The sequence below is a fragment of the Piliocolobus tephrosceles genome, chromosome 5 (genome assembly GCF_002776525.5).
Source record: "Piliocolobus tephrosceles isolate RC106 chromosome 5, ASM277652v3, whole genome shotgun sequence".
Classification (NCBI taxonomy): Eukaryota; Metazoa; Chordata; class Mammalia; order Primates; family Cercopithecidae; genus Piliocolobus; species Piliocolobus tephrosceles.
This window is the reverse complement of record NC_045438.1, coordinates 93,088,082-93,104,842: the sequence shown is the minus strand read 5'-3', so window position 1 is coordinate 93,104,842 and position 16,761 is coordinate 93,088,082. Positions and strand designations below refer to the sequence as shown.

At 39.8% G+C, this 16,761-nt stretch overlaps 1 protein-coding gene and 1 long non-coding RNA gene across 8 annotated transcripts in view; one reads left to right on the top strand and one right to left on the bottom strand.

Annotated features, from left to right (window-relative positions):
- The window catches only part of HMGN3 (high mobility group nucleosomal binding domain 3), a 32,769-nt gene extending 30,944 nt beyond the window's left edge, over window positions 1–1,825 (bottom strand). For 4 of the 7 annotated variants that reach the window (XM_023223088.1, XM_023223083.1, XM_023223085.1 and 1 more), the window contains exon 1: window positions 1,531–1,825. In XM_023223088.1, the coding sequence (XP_023078856.1) occupies window positions 1,531–1,545 (15 nt within the window). In that variant the 5' untranslated portion in view covers window positions 1,546–1,825. The remainder of the gene's footprint in view (window positions 1–1,530) is intronic. The other 3 variants (XM_023223081.2, XM_023223082.2, XM_023223086.2) reach the window with 3 other exon arrangements.
- On the top strand, window positions 655–3,751 carry LOC111549896. Its single transcript, XR_002733864.2, has 2 exons — window positions 655–907; window positions 1,042–3,751. It is a non-coding gene; the product is annotated as an uncharacterized LOC111549896 (long non-coding RNA).
- The last annotated feature ends 13,010 nt before the right edge of the window (window positions 3,752–16,761 follow it).

The following is a 16,761-nucleotide window of genomic DNA, read 5'->3' as shown; positions in this document are numbered from 1 at the left end:
GAGTACCTTTGGATTTCCTTAATTCCTCTTGACCCACCCTTTCGTAAATTAGTACTATATGGGTGAGAATAAGACTTTGGGATCTATAGCATCTGATTAAATCTTTACTAGTAGTTACTGGTTGGTGAGACGCAGGGCAATTTATGTCTTTAAGTTCCAGCTGAATGGGGGTAACACCACTCAAGCTATTTTCAGGATTAAATGAGATAATGCAAGTCAAATTGTGCACAACGTGAGGCACACAGTATGTGCACAACAAACTCTAAGACTTTTGAACACTTCCAATTATTATCATTTTTAAAAAGTGGGGTAGGAGACAAGTTTCCACCCAATTCTTAGTAATAACATATAAGAAGGGGAAAGCTTTTGAATTTTTAAAACTTCAGTATTTTAAAATAAAGCGGTCACTCTTACACACAAATTAGTCCATGTTCTTCGATAAAGCAGGATACTAGGTGTAATTTTGCTTCAAATTTAATACCCACACTGGTTGACACTGTTGGAAACATTGAGGCTGGCGGTGGGAGGGTGCAAAGCACTTGCTTAGGAACCAGCCATCACACACTGGTTTCTCGGGGAGGAGGAAAGCCTTCTCTTCCCTCCCTGGGACAAGTCGAAGCCCCACCCCGAGGGAGATTTGAGTCCCCGAATGTGGTAGTTGGTGTCCGGGGCCTGCGCAGAAGGGGACAGTCCGCAAGGGGCGGAAGACAAGACAAAAATGACTCCAGTTCGCTATACGCGCAGAGAGGCGGATAGCGCGCGGACCCCGCCTTCCCCAACCGAGCGTGAGTTCCAGTCGCTGGGGAGGACCTGGTAGCCCCCTGACCTTGGACGAGCCATACTGGACGCCCCGGCGCCGTCCCGTCTTCCACGCTGCCAACTCCGCTGCTCCCGCCCCGAACTGCGGGTAGGTCCAGGCCGCCAGGCCCCGCCTCGCCGGCCCCAGCCCTGATTGACACTGGAGTTGGTACATACGGGTCTGCCGCGGAGGCGAGCAGGAGGGTGAGCGCTATTTTAAACATGGCTTTCTCTCTCCCTTAGCCTCGAAGCCACCGCGGCGCACCTAGCCCACGGGCACAGCCGCATGGGAATAATCTCAACATTTGCCTGATTTATTTTCTTCCCTCTCCATACGCTTGTACTTGTTTTTCTCCTCTCGCTGTTTTCCCTTCACACTAATTCGCAACCTGGCAGTTTGCAAAGAGGAAACTCCCTTTTGGAATGGAAAGCCGCTTTTGCTTCTTGTTGTTGGGGGTGGAAAACATTCCAGCGTGAATGAGTTCAAAGAGGGGAAACCGCGTCACTGGAGAGAAAGTAACATTAAGAGATCGATGAGGACGGGGCGGGGGGGGGGGGGGGCGGGGGAGAGAGGAACCTCTGCAACAGGCATCTAAAAACAAGCGTGGAGGAGCGAAGAGATTCCCAATCCCCAGGTTACCACCGCGCGCGTTCTGCGCGAGCCATTGCAATGCCAGGATTTACTGTAAGCACAATTTGAAGGCTTTTGAAATCTTTTTTGGTAAGACTTACCTTTCTCTTCGGCATAATGACTATGTCGGTGAAGCAAAAAGTAAAGCAACGGGCTGGAACTGCTGGCGCCGCCGCTGGATGCTGCCTCTGCCGCTGCAGCTGCTCACGCGCAGGGCACGACGTAGCCCGGCCTCTTCGACCTGCACCTCCGCGGCTCCCTCCGGGGGCCCTGTGCTAGCCTCCCTGCTGCTCCAATGAGGAGCCCCGCCAGCCAGCCGCGAGGCCCCATTGGCTGAGGCAACGTTCTAAATTCCACGAGGGCACGCCCACCTCCGCGCGCGGTACGCGCTGTTGTAGTTTCCACTTCACCGAAAATAATCTGCCTGGCGACTGAGCATGCCCAGTTCAACTAGTAGCCTCCAGGCCACACAACCCTGAAGTTTCATTGTTTCGCTGCTCTCTCTTTGAGATTGTAAGAATAAGAACAGTGTGTGCCTTCATAGGAAGGAAAAAGAGTAAGAATGAATACGTAAACTTTATAATGTAAATATATACAAAGCAATTACTTCATACATTTCCTACCCATAAAGGCTTTTAGTGAATGTTACATGATGGGAACCTGTAAAGCGTGGGAAGGTACTCTGTTCTGGAAGAGCGTGGCAACCTCTAAAGGCCTCAATTTCCCCCTTTAGATATATAGTGACAATAGTCCCTAAAATCACTTAGCTCTAATTTTCTAAAATCTGTGATTATAAATCACTCACTAATTCAACCAACTTCAAACTAGATGTGAAGACGAATAGGACATGCTTGTTATGGAAATTAGGAAAAGAAATAACAAGGTAAAAACTGATTATTTTATATTTGAAACATATATTTGAATGACACCTGTCATGTTACACTTTATGCGTAATGTTTCTCAAAGTTCTGCAAGGCATAAAATGAGCATTGCAAAAGTATTTCTGAATTCATTTTATGAGAACAGATTTACTCTGATACCAAAACCAGTGAAAGACTTCAAAAGAAAAGAGACTTACAGACCAATATCGCTCATAAACATAGACACAAAAGCTGTGAACAAAATTTTACTAAATGAAACTCAACATTTAAAGGGACAATACATCATGACCTGTGGGGCTTATCTTGGGAATGCAAAGCTGCTTTTTTAAAATCTGAGAATCAATCAATGTAATTGGCAGAATTAATAGAATAAAGGGCAAAAACAATCCTTTCAGCAGATGCAAGAAAAGTGCTAGTGAATGGGGAAGCAAATTGTGATGAGCACATACAGTGGAATACTACTCAGCAATAAAAAGGAATAAATTTTCCTACATGGATGAATATCAAAAACAAAGTGCTGTATGAAAGAAGCCAAATAAAAAAGACCACACTGAATGATTTCATTCATATGAAATTATAGAAAAAGCAAAATCGGACAAAGTTAGTTTCAGAATCATCTTATCAGGCAAAGCTCACATCATAGGAAAATGTGTTGAAGCCTTACATTATGAATATGACCAAATCCACTTTGGTAACACAGAGGCTGCAAATATGTACTAAAAATATCATCAAGCAATGAAATTTAATATTTCACTTTTTCTTTAGTGATTTTCAGAATACATTAATTGATCTAGCACACTCCAGGGGTGGTTAATTACTTTCTTTTTTGAAACATCTTTATGAACTCATGGATTTTTACATATTTGGTGTGCATCAGTGTATTGCTATCATTATTATTACCTTTTTAATGCTCCTTTACCACATCTTAGCCAATGCATGCCCTTTCAAATTAGTGCTTGCGTCCTTTTGACATGATCTCAATTATTTTTGATAGATTCCCTGTTCTCGGACATTCAGTGAATGACAATAGCATACTGAAATGAACTAAGATAAAAACTAACTGCTTACAGCTAGATAAAAATTTACAGGTTAATAATTTTATCATTAAAATAATATTTATAATGAAGACATCTTGCAAGAGATTAATTTGCCAAGTGCTTGATAGTTAAATAAAGAAAAAGTCGGTGAAAACATTTTTAATAAGATATATGTGAGAAGGATACTGAGTAGCACTTGCAATCTGGACCGGATGGCTATTTTTCTTTAGGGAGATGGAAAGGTGCCACAACAAAAGTAGTGCTAAAGTGAATATTTCTCCTCTGTGATGAAAAATAACTCAGAAAATTGACTTATTTGTTAATTTTTTTTCAAAACCAAACAGATCAACAACAGCAAACAAAATTGTGAATGTTTTTACTGCACACAATAAAAATGCTACAATGAAACTGAAGCTTGCTTGTTGGATAAGGAAAGCTGATTGTGAGGACCTTGAGTCCTTGGAATCTTTAGTTCATTTAAAAGTTATGAAAATAACAGCTTTGATTGAAAAACAACAGCATCGCTTATCTTTCCTTTGATGTAGATTGCACCTGACTGAGCACTACTCTAGGAAATGAAGTGTTCTCCCTTATACCTTTGGTAGCCTTCAAGATCTAGGAATGTCAGAGCAAACCTCTACTGGTGGTCCTGGAAGTAAGAGGAGTAGGCAAAGAGAATGATTTGGCGGGTAGCTGGAATTCTAGGTTAAGAGATAAAGACATCTGGGCAGAAATGAGCATGTCACATACAAGACAGTGAGGAGGTCAAGCTGGTAAGAAGTACAGACTCATTTGTTTATCAATATATTCCACTGAGCGTTTCTACTACTTTGGAATATCAGCTTCTAAGACAGTAAAAGTAGGATGCGTATACTATCTTAGCTAAGGTAGACCTGGATAAATCAACGGGAGTTACTAAGAAAGAAAGAAAAAAAAAATAGTGAACAAACTTGTTTTCCAATTCCAGCTCCTCTCCTCTTTTTTCTTGCTCAAAACTGTTGGAACTGTACACCTACTTCACATTTTTCAAACAGCAGGGCAAAACCATTTATGGTGTCATGACTATTATTAAGGAAAAGAAAGAGATAGACATTGACAGACACACACACGCACACACACACACAGAGAGAGAGAAATAGAGAGAGAGAGAGAAGGAAGGGAGAAGGGAAGGACAAGAAAAGCAAAGAAAGGGCCAAGCATAGAAAATAGCAGAGTGTATTTCACATTGTAAAGGTAAGTAATGTTTCATAAGATAATTGTTTCGATTTTCCATATGTGCTCATATAAGCACATACACAACACACATATGTATGTGTGTATGTTGAATTGTGACATGAAATTTGTTTTTAGTATGGTCTTGGTCAAAAAAATTGAATGCCACTGCTAATAAATATTGTGACTCTTTGAAGTTCCAAAACAAATGCTTAATATTAATTTTTTTTTTTTTTTTAGAGGTAGGATCTCACTCTGTTGCCCAGACTGGCATGCAGTGGCACAATCATAGCTCACTGCACCTCAGACTGCTGGGCTAAAGAGATCCTCCTGCCTCAGCCTCCTGAGTAGTTATGTAAGTGCAGGCCACCACACCAGGCTTAGAGGAAGTTTTCAGAGGAAAGAATGACTTGCAAATCACCTCCCTCTTGAACTGTCCCTCTTTTCCTCTTTCAGGCAGACACAGGCAGGGTCCCTTAGGCTTTTGCTGTAAGTAATGACAAATTACTGGAGAAGTCAGATTCAGAATCTACATATTGTTTCTTCTGATAGTTGCAACTGAACACCTACTTTGCAGTTTTCAGACAGCAGGGCAAAACAAATGATAGTCATGACTATCATTAAGGCAAAGAAAGAGACAGAAACATAGACAGACAGACACACACACACACAGAGAGAGAGAGAGACAGACAGACAAAGGGAGAAAGGAAGAAAGGGAAAAGTGAAAATGATAGTGTGTTGCTTCTGATAGTTTGTAATTCCAGATTAAGTTACTATTCTTCCATAAATAGGCCAAAAAAAATGCAGTGAAGAATTCAGTTATGTAACAAAACAACATCAAAAACAACAAATAAGAGATGGCAAAAGAATATTTTGTTTGTATTTTCCAGTCAAGTCTCTACTTTGATTGGGTGCTAACTTTTGAAGAGACCAAGGTTAGTTTTTACAAAGCAACAAGACGAGTCCAAGAACCAATGGTCCCAAACCAAATGAGCTGCCTGATAATAGTGCAGATCCCCAGGCCCCAAGCCCAAGGTATTGAATGGCTAGGCTTGGAAATCTGCATTTTCAAACAAGCTTTTCACGTGTTGCTTACACTATAATTTGAAGACTAGAGTAATTAATAGACTAGGCCCTTGCTTTCAACAAATATTTGCTGAATGCCAGTACCTGGATTCTGATGACAGATATCTATAAAAGCCTGTGGAGTTCTCAACACACTTCCAGAGCAGGAGCATAATTCTGTGGGTGAAACTTGCCCCACAAACCTCACTTTGTGCTTTTGTTCCATCTCAGTTTTGCTGGGCACAACCTGTTGATTTCACATTCTTCCTTTTCTCTAGTTGCAAGGAACCTGAAGAGTGATTAAAAGCTGCACACATCCAGATACCTAGAAGTGTCTTCTTCTTCCCAGGCAGCCCCTCTAGGCAGCTCCTTGGGCCCCTGGAAGATGAAAATCCCTGACCCCAAATCCTCAAAGGGAACTTACCTTGGCCAAAGCCCTATAAGCCACACCCTTTCAAGGCTAAATGTCAATGATTGCATAAGCATACCTCACAACTGCATTAACAGCAAGAGGAGCCAGGGCATTCTGTGACCTTCCAAGGAAACCACTCTTTGTTTTCCCAACCTTCAATCAAATTTAATATTTGTGCAGATTCTTTACCCCAGGTATGTTTTACACAGTTTTCCTACCCCCGGTACTTTTCAGGTTCAATCTCTGTGGTATTTACCTCTGCTTCTTGCTCTTGCTGCTTAAACTCACAGGAGTGTGATTAATTTGCTTTTTGTAGTTCCCAAATGACAATTTGGGGATGAATTAGATATGCTCAGTAGATAGAACCAGGGATTGGGCTACATTGGTTTAGCCATTCCTTTTTGTCAGATTGTTAGCATGGCTGGTGCCAAGAGCCATCCAGGCTCAAGGAGGTGAGAAAGTTAAGGGAAGGAAATCCCCAAAGTTCATGGTGAGGATACAGCAAAGTTAGGACTCCATCCCATCCCCTTAGGTAAAAAGCCACAAGCTGCAAGGTGCCAAAGACCAATGAGTGGTTGTTGCAGAGCTCTCTGACTGAATTGCACATTCTTGTAAACTACTGTCAGTGCCAGTACACTCTCAAATAGGACCACACCCTCTTCTTTAAGCTAGTGATTTTGACTACCTATATTTTCTGCATGTCCTTCAAATCTCATGGGAGCTTGTAAGGAACATCCAGTAACCCCATCTCTGTCACTACTCCCAGTGGTCTTGCCTTTCAGAGATATCATACCATTTTCCTTTTCTCAATGAAAGCAAGAAAATGCTAGTTTGGGGAAATAAGAGTCGAATGAATCACTCTGAAAAATACTATGTAGCAACTGGAGATGATTTTCGGGTTAGCTTGGTTAATAACTCTTATAATTCTCAAGCACTAAGAAAGAGTTATCCAATAAAATGAGTTTGACCAGGTCAGAATGAATTCTAGCCACAAGGCAATAAATTTTTGCCCAGCAGTGGAAAACTAGCCTGGAAATATGCCATAATCTTCAAGGCTGCTTATCTGCATAGGGTTTTTGTTGTTTTTAAAACACGGAATTGTGCTACTCCCACAGAAAATCTCTCATCCTTTTCCGCCTTCTCATTCCCACTCCTACTTCTGTTCTCTGGAATCTTAAGCAAATGCATTGTTTTTTCTTCCCCCCCCCCCCAAATAATCCAATTTACCTCTTAACATGTCAAAAAAAAATTAAGTTTTAACCATTTTAAAAATAAATGTTTATCAAAAAGTTTGGAATTTGCAGTCATAGGCATGAATTCAAACCTCAAGCTATTGAGCTAGCATTACATTACTTAACCTCTTTGAACCCTGGTTTCCTTATCGTAAAATGAGAAAAATAATGTCTATTCAAGGCAGGTACTGCTAGTTACCTGCCCAATATTCACACTAGCTTTCTTCCTACTAACAGAATTCTGATTTTGGCAATAGGCCTGGTCAAAACAAAACAAAACAAAACAAAACAGTCTTTCGTTCCTCCAGCTCCTGGCAGATAGAGGTTGCTTTGTGACACCTCTGGGACTAATGAAATATATGCAGAAGTCACAAGGTGGTTGTGTAAACACCACCAAATAACAGGGCAAACCTAGCCAGGTAGCTAGATGCCTTGTACCTTTGTTCTTCCTCTCCTTCTATCCTGGAAGTTGCTAACAATGTCTGGAAGTAGAATAGCCGTCTATGTCCAAAAAGAGAAGGGCCACAGTTTGGGGTGAAAGAGCAGAAAGGCAGGCCTCGAGGTCTCTGCAGTGGCCCCAGATTGTCCAGCTTTAGTCTACCTTTAATGTTTGGAAAATAAACACTGTGTTTGATCAAGACACTTTAAGTGGATGTTTGTGACATGCAGCTGAATACTATCCCTAACTGATACACTGCTTCATGGAATTGATGTGAAAATTGAAGATGATAAACCACCAAACTATGGGAATGTGCATATCCTGGAAGGATGATGCTTAACATATTTCTTTTGAAGCAAATATATTATGCTCCCCCTAAAATGATAAAAGAGAGCACAGAAAATTTTTAACTTTTCCTGAATCCCTAAGGGCCTGATTATGAACAGTTAGCATAAACCTCTTAAAATTACTTTGAAGTAGGCAGGGATAAAAATGATTAAAAGAGGTATTTTATTGTTGCTATAGAACGGGATGCTCCATAATATGGCCTGTTGCTATGTTTTACCAATGTAGATGCTGGATTGTTGCCCAACTCCATCTCAGTTTTAGTGTGACTCCCTTCACTCTAGATGCTGGAGTCCCCACTACAGCTGAGGTTCTGGATGTAATTTGCATTTGGCTAATTAGATGCACTAGCATGAGGTATAGACAGTGAAGGTTAGGAAGAGGCTACGCTTTTGCTACATCTGTTGTGTCTGCTGCTTCTTGTTTTCCTAAAAACAACATCAGCAAAGATCCCAGGCACCAGCATTGTGGATTCGGAGAGGCACGTCTCCCTGCATTCACTCTGTAGGCATAGACTGTAGCAGGTGAGGTGTGATCTGAAACTGGCAGAGACAGGGGCTTTATGATTGAGAAAGTATTTTTATTCTTATGGAGTCCTGATACTAGTGGATTCCTGCTTGCAAAAGAGACACAGCTCCTTTGACGACCTTGTTCTGAGTGTGATTTTGGGAGACTTTTCTGAAAGCTCAACCTACAGTCTGTCTCTTTCATCTTCTGAGCTATCCTATAGGCTATTGAATCTTTGAAACCTTTTCTCCTTAAATTACATAGAGTGGGTTCTGTTCTCTACAACTGAATCCAGAACCACGGAGCTTCCTTTAGTGTTGCTTACCAAATATTTCCAGCTTTCGGAGACATACTTGGCTGGGCTCAATGGCTCATACTTGTAATCCAGCACTTTGGGAGGCCAAGGCAGGTGGATTGCTTGATCCCAGGAATTCAAGACCAACCTGGGAAACATGGTGAAACCCCATCTCTACCAAAAATAAAAAACCCACAAATATTAGCCAGGCATGGTGGCATGTGCCTGTAGTCCCAGCTACTCAGGAGGCTGAGGTGGAAGAATTGCTTGAGCCAGAGAGGTTGTGGAGGTTGCAGTGAGATGAGATTGTGCCAGTGCACTATGGCTTGGGTGACAGAGCCTGACCCTGTCTAAAAAAAAAAAAAAAAAATCAAAGAACGACAACAACAAAAACAAAAAAGAGTCACACTCTCACTGGAGCTGATTATGGAAACAGATATTGATATGGAGATTGCCCATGTGTTTCTTTCAGTGATCACAGTGAACAGAACCCTTTGAAGACCCCCTTCCAATGGACATAGAGCTGTCAAAGCTAAAAATGAACCTGGTATTTAAGCTGCTGAGATTTGAGGGAAATTTGTTTCCGCAGGATTATCTATCTTATCCTGAAATGATATAGAACTTAGATCCTAAGAGAAAGGTTCTGCTTTAATAATAAAACAAACCCTAAAATGAGTGGCATTGGCTTAACAGCTGGTCGGAGGGAATCAAGCAAACTATTACTGAAGCTTGGAAGAATGGAAATTATTTTTCTAGTGGGGAAAACTTTGGTAAGACTATTGCCTACAGTAATTTGAAGGCAAAAGGCATATCTAATTTTGGGGAAGAGGTTGAAAACAGATTATCATTACTGTTTATTGCCTATTATTAATTGTATTTAATAAGATATTATAAGAAAAAGATATGTTCAGAGAAGACTTGGTCAGTTTGTTAGGATAGATGAAAGAGATTTAGAGAGTCTACAAAGTCAAGAATTTGTAAGGTTGGAAAAGGCAACTGCTTCTCAGTCTAAATAATGAAAAGTAAAATTGATCCTTTGAGCAACAAAAGCACATTAAAACTCAGCTTTGTGGCAAGGATCAGATCACTGATCATGAATTAAGGTGTGGTGCCCTTCAATTAGACCAAATGGCCCAGAATGACTTACATTGGTTCATGGGACAGCGTAGCTGTCACTGCTAGGCTCAAGGAACCTATAACTAGGGGAGAGGAGACAGAGGGAGAAAAGAGAGAGGGAGGTAAAACAGAACTGCTGGAGCAAGAAAACACGGAAATATGGCAAATAAATATGTCTAGAAAGAAACATGCGAGTAAGTCAGAAGACAACCAAGGTTAATTTTGTAAGACAATTTTACTGCTAAACAAAGTCTCTAACCTGGATTAAATGTGATTGTTTCAGTTTGAGACTTAACATGGCTCTTGGACTCTCTACCATTCATAGGCAGGAAGCAGAGTGCCTATTCAGAGAAAGCTGAAAGAGGACTTTCCCAAAGGGAGAATCCAAGAATCACAGGGATCAGTGGACAGGGGAGCTCCTTTCAGGAAAGCCAGCCTGTTAAAGGAACATTTCCCATCCTCTGGGTAGGAGGTTTAAAACATCTGCCCAGTCTAATATTAAAAGGCCAATGACTGCCAATGACAGGCCAATGTCTGCCATATGTTTCCCATTCTTCTGCTTTTAAATGTGAGTATTTGTTGAAGGTATCTTGACTCTGTTCTACCACTGGATAATGTGTGAGTGGGAGGTGGGAGGGTCAGATCTCTGGATCAAAAGGAGATATACACAGACCTATTTTACAGGCTCCTTCACATTATCTCCTGACGTAAAGACTGCCATGCATCTTCCAGGGATCCGGGGTTTTAAAGTTGATGCCATCACTGAGACTTTTGAGTTTTCTTCCCTTGGAGGAAAGTAAATGAATGCATTTTGTATGTGGGAAGAAAGATGAAATATTTCATGCCCTGAAGTGAAGACTTCAATTATTGTTAATACCATTCACCAAATATTTCTGCTTTACTCCCTCATGACAGGATTGCACTTCACCTCCCCATCTTTTAAAGGTAGGCATAACTATGTAACTTGCTTTGGCTAACTAAATGTGAACAGAAGTGATGTGTGTCTTTTCTGAGTATCATTTTTTTTTTATTGTGGCAAAAAAACACATAACATAAAATTGACCATCTTAGCCATTTTTAGTATATAGTTCAGTAGTGTTAAGTAAATTCCCATTGTTGTGAAGCCAATCTCCAAAACCTTTTCATCTTGCAAAACTTAAAACTCTATACCCATCAAACAACTTCCCTTTTCCACCTCCTCCAGCCCCTGGAAACCACCATTCTACTTACTGTGTATGCATTTTACTACTCTAGGTCCCTCACATAAGTTAAATCATACAGTATTTGTCTTTTTATTGACTGTCTTCTTTCACTTAGCATAATGTCCTTAAAGTCCATTCATGTGGTAGTATGTGACAGAATTTCCTCCCTTTTTTGAGGCTGGGTAATATTCCATTGTATGAATATACCATATTTTATTCATCTGCTCATCCATCAGTGGACATTTGGATTGCATCTACCTCTTGGCTATTGTGAATAGTGTTGCTGTGCTGAGCACCATCATTAAGAGCCAGTGCATGATTCACCATACTGCCCCTTTTTTTTGCTGCCATGAGCAAGGAAGCACATGCAAAGATGGGCTTCTCTCTGCCTGGGCTTTTGAATTCTTAAAATGAGCAGAGCTCCCAACTGACCCAAGATGAACATGTAGAGTGAATGAGAAATAAGCCTTTGCTGTTTTGAAGTCACAGAGATTTGGGCATCCTTTTTCTTTTCCTAGTGAAAACTGATAAGGTTTAAAATTAAAACTTGACTGTTCCAAAGTTTGCAGAGAAGAACTTTAATGAGAGACTCTCATAATGGAGAAGGCTGATGTATTTGAGCCCTGTAATTCTCTTGTGTCCTGCAGTTACACCTTCTTCTTGAGTTTGTGGGGGAGGGTAGGGAGGATGGCCATACCCATAGCTTCTCCTTCTTCAACTGGCCAATGTCTGGAGAAATCTCAAATCCTGTTTTCTCGTTCCTCATCCATTTATCTCACTTTCTGTACACTGGACTGGCAACTTTATTGCACTTTGTATTTGATAGGATTAGCTTTGACAGTGAGTATCAAAACTCCCAAGTAACAGTGGGTAGGAAAATAGACTTAATATTTTCCCTCACATTAAGAACATAGGATTGATATAGTGATTCCATAGCTAACTGAGACACACTCTTCTTGTCTCATTACTCTTTCACCTTCATTATGCACCTTCTATATCTTGGCTAAAGATGTCTAATCCACCTTCATTCCTCATATGTTCATTTTGGCCAGCAGGAAGGATAAAAGATAAAGAAATGCCCTCCCTCTTTAAGGCAACTTCCAGAAGCTGCATATATCACTTTCATTTACATCCCATCATAGAATTTAGTCACATCAAAGGAAGTGGAGAAACATGGTCTTTATTCTGGGCCATGATATTCCCAGTTTTTAGTAAATGACATGGACATTTATAGTGATATTCCCAGTTTTTAGTAAATACTTTTGACGAAGAAGAACATTAATATTGAAGTGTACTTAGCCATGGTAGGTAGAATAATTGTCCCCCAAAGATGTCTACATCCTAATACTAGAATATTTCTGTAAATATATTATCTTTCATAGGAAAAAGGATTTTTTGTATGTGATTAAGGTAAGGACCTTTAGACAGGCAGATTATCCAGGATTATCCCAGTAGGCCCAATCTAATCACATAGATTCTTAAAAGCAGATAATTTGTCCAAGCTATGGTAAGAAGGGAGCTAAGATGAGGGTCAGAGATTCCATGTGAAAAGGACTCAACCCACCATTGCTGGCTTCGAAGATGAAGAAAGGGAACCATTAGCCAAGGAATGTAGGTGGCCTTTAGAAACTGGAAAATGCAAGGATATAGATTTTCTCCTAGGATCTCCAGAAAGGAACTCAGCCCAGCTAACACCTAATCTTAGCCCAGTGAGGTCCATGTCAAACTTCTAGTCTATAAAACTGAAAGATAATAATTTTTTTTTTTGTTTAAGCCAGGTGTCCCCAATCCTTGGGCCATGGATCCATGGCCTGTTATCTATTCATTCATCTGTTATCTGTTAGGAACTGGGTTGCACAGCAGGAGCTGAGGGGCAGGTAAGCATTACTGCCTGAGCTCCACCTCCTGTCAGATGAGTGTTGACATTAGATTCTCATAGGAGCATGAGCCCTATTGTGAACTGCATATGTGAGGGATCTAGGTTGCACGCTCCTTATGAGAATCTAATGCCTGATGATCTGAGGTGGAACAGTTTCATCTTGAAACATCTCCCACCCCACCCTTGAGTCTGTGAAAAAATTGTCTTCCACAAAACCAATCCCTGAGGCCTAAACAGTTGGGGACCACTGGTTTAAGTCACTAAGTTTATGGCAATTTGTTATGACAGCAATCAAAAAATAATACATTAGCAGCTTCAGCCACAATGCCCTCCACTTTGGTCACCCAAATATTCATACTCTTTTTTTGACACATAGAACATACTCACCTTCTGTCCAAAGGAGAAACCCATCCACATCTTCCAGTTACAGTGTTCAGCTCAAAGTCTAACACCTGCAGGAAATATTTAGTCCTTTCCATCAGGTCTGGATGTAGCTAAGGTATCTGCTCCCCAAATACCTAATATACTGCAACAAAGTAGAAAGATTCATTCTCTCTCTTTTTGGTAACTTTTTTTTTTAAAGATAGAGACAGGGTCTTGCCATGTTGTCCAGGCTGTTCTTGAACTTCCAGACTCAAGTTATCTTTCCAATTGGGTCTCCCAAAATGTTGGAATTAGAAGCATGAGCCACTGTGCCCAGCCAAAAACTTATTCTCTAGCACAAAGTTCCTTGACTGGCTCATTTAGCAGACTTAATGACAGGTTTTCCTCTTCAGGATGATTAGCTATGGAAAACCATTATTTATCAGAATATGCAACTTCAGAAAGATACATACCCTGCCTAGCTTCAGGCATCTGCAAACTGTGCCCCACACAGGGTGACTATACATGGACATTAGAAACTAGAGCTTCTTCCTAGATCTTTGATCTCATCTAGCATTTTGGCTAACATCTCTTTCTGGACCAAAGAGAAAAGTCTTGAATGGGGTTTCACATCTGCTTTTGACCCTAAAAGGAAACTACAGGAAATTTTAGTTCAAAGGCATGGATCAACTGACTTTACATAAGAAGAGTTTAAAGAGCTTAAGCCCCACAATTTGAGAATCAGCATCATCCCCAGTGTTGGAGCCCATTTGTAAGAAATAGATTTGCTCCTTTCCCCTATATAGAGACCCCCTTCAGAATAAAGTGCCTAGTGTATCAGTGTCTTTAGCCTGGAGACATAATCTTCACCTCAGATACTGATATACCCCTTCTTCTTTCTCAAATGTGTAGAATCCCTGTATCCTGTTAATTTTTCCTCTCTATCAATACGGCAACATTAAAATAAATAACATTCTGCTCCAGTTAGAATGTAGAAAGTTATGATAGTCACTCTCACTTTTAACTGGAAAATAATTGGATAAACTAAGAAAATAATTTTTAAAATGACAGCTGTTAAATACAAAAAATTCTAAAGGAACTAAATTCAAAAGAGATGTCAAATCCTAGAAATTTATATAAATATGTAAGAATGATAGAAATGTAATCAAATTTTTGAAAAATCATTCCAAGGTATTATTTTTCCAGCCAAAATAAAAATATTAAATTGATTTCTTAAAAACTATTCTTAATAAGTTAACTTTAGGCTTATGCTTGATATGAGAATATAATGTAGTTGCTAGATTTTATTCAGATATGATTTTTTTAGCACTTGATATAACTAATAATGGATCACATGATATTTTTCAGCTTAAATAAAATGTAAACTATTCTTGTTTAATTCTCAAAGCCCAACTCACACACAAAAGCATGAGGAACAAATATAAACAACATCCACAGGCCAACAGCAACCCATAGCCATGAGCAGGCCACTTCTTGAAACTCTGAGGAGTCTAAGATTGAGCCATCAAGCGAGAGAAAGACTTCAATTCGCAGCTGTCTATGTGTATAGTTTTGTAGCATTGATCTGGCATGTATTTTGTGTACCTTTGGTGAATTCAGTGCCCGTGCTGCTCATGTGATACCTCTCTCAAATCCAAAACCCAATGAGAGGAATTAAATAGAATTAAGAAATGAGATTTTACCAGGTAGGGTTGAGCTTTGGCGGCCCATATGCCATTGCAATATTAAGATTTTTTGAGCATCCCGCAATAAATAGTTTTTGCCCAATTGAGTGTAATAGTGTACTCACTGGGAATGTATAATGTAAATGAATTTAAACCAGTGATAGGACATATTTATACAATTAATATTTTGAATGTGTATTTGCAGGACAGAAATATTTTCCCTTGAATTGTATGACTTTTTTTTAAACATGTAACTTACATTTATAAGAGATAACTCCCCTTGTCTGCCCCCCCACCCCAAATTTCCCTAATTTGATTACAGAAGTCGGTGACTCAAAACTCATTTAATAGAAATTCATTTTGAAGCACACTTTTCCTAGGCACCTCAGGAATCAACTTGTGCTATAGTGTCCAGCCCCAGATCTTTGGATAATTACAAAGGTAATAATGGGTGTTATAAGCTAATTTTAATATGTCAAAATACCTAGAGAAAATCCTACTTTTGCTGGAGTTTGTTTCTCTAACGTACTCAGTCATATAGGTCTTTGTTCTATAAAAACAGGACATTAATTCCCTGACATCTCCTTCCAGCCCATTCATGTACCCTGCCTTCTGCCTCCCACAGCTCCCCTTTTCTGTTTGCCACCATTCCTAACCCCCTTAGATATTTGTCAGAATTTTTAACAAAACAAAATTTACTGCTCAGTAAGTGAATTTTACTAAATATAATATTTTGAAGCACAAGGTTTATAAGTTAAAAGTTATTAACAGGAGAGCTTAGTAGTGAAAATGTTTCAACTACTGATTTATTCTAACTTTCTACTGAGGTATAAAGAGGTCAAATGCATTTTCCAAGATCATCCAACTGGTTGATAATGGAGGCAGGATTAAGTCCCAAATTTCTGACTAAAACCTGTTACACGTTTCACTACATTATTGCTGTCCTCAGCAGGAACAACGCTGAACACTTGTACCATAAATGGCATGAAGGCTATTTTCTATGGATAGAGGTTAGTGGTTGCCTTATCCATTTCCTATGGATAAGGCTTGTGAGAGCTAATTTTGCCTGCTTGGTGTATGCCAGGGTACTGTCTTCAGCCCAGAGCACAGCAGAAGGCTGAAGTGCAAAATGCTGGTGCAGCATTTTTGACAGATCCTGAAAGCAAGCCTGTGTTGTCTGTGACTGCTGAGTTGTGCTATGATAATTGTGGTTCACAATGATGTCCCTAAGGCACTACAAGTTTTTAGGATGTGATCTGACATATCGAAAAGTAGTTATATTTAGAACAGTCTTAGCATTCACTACATATGATGGCATTCTAAAGTGATGATGTGGCAACCTACACAATTTATTTAATTGGACTTGAAAATAAGATTCCTGGAATATAATTTAGTAGAAGACTCAAGGCATAGAGTCATATTGTTATTATAGTTTATACTTATTGTAATAGTTTTACTTTTGCCTCATTAAGCCTTTGCTGAATATTATGGTATGGATGTCATTCACTTTTCACCTCTTTGAATTACTCAAGTTCATTAAAACATAATTAATTCATCAATTATGCATTCCTTTAATAAATTCATTGTTCATCTACCATGTACCAGACTTGTGCTAGATACTGGGGAGATACTGATGGGAAAAAAACTATAGAGTATAGCAAC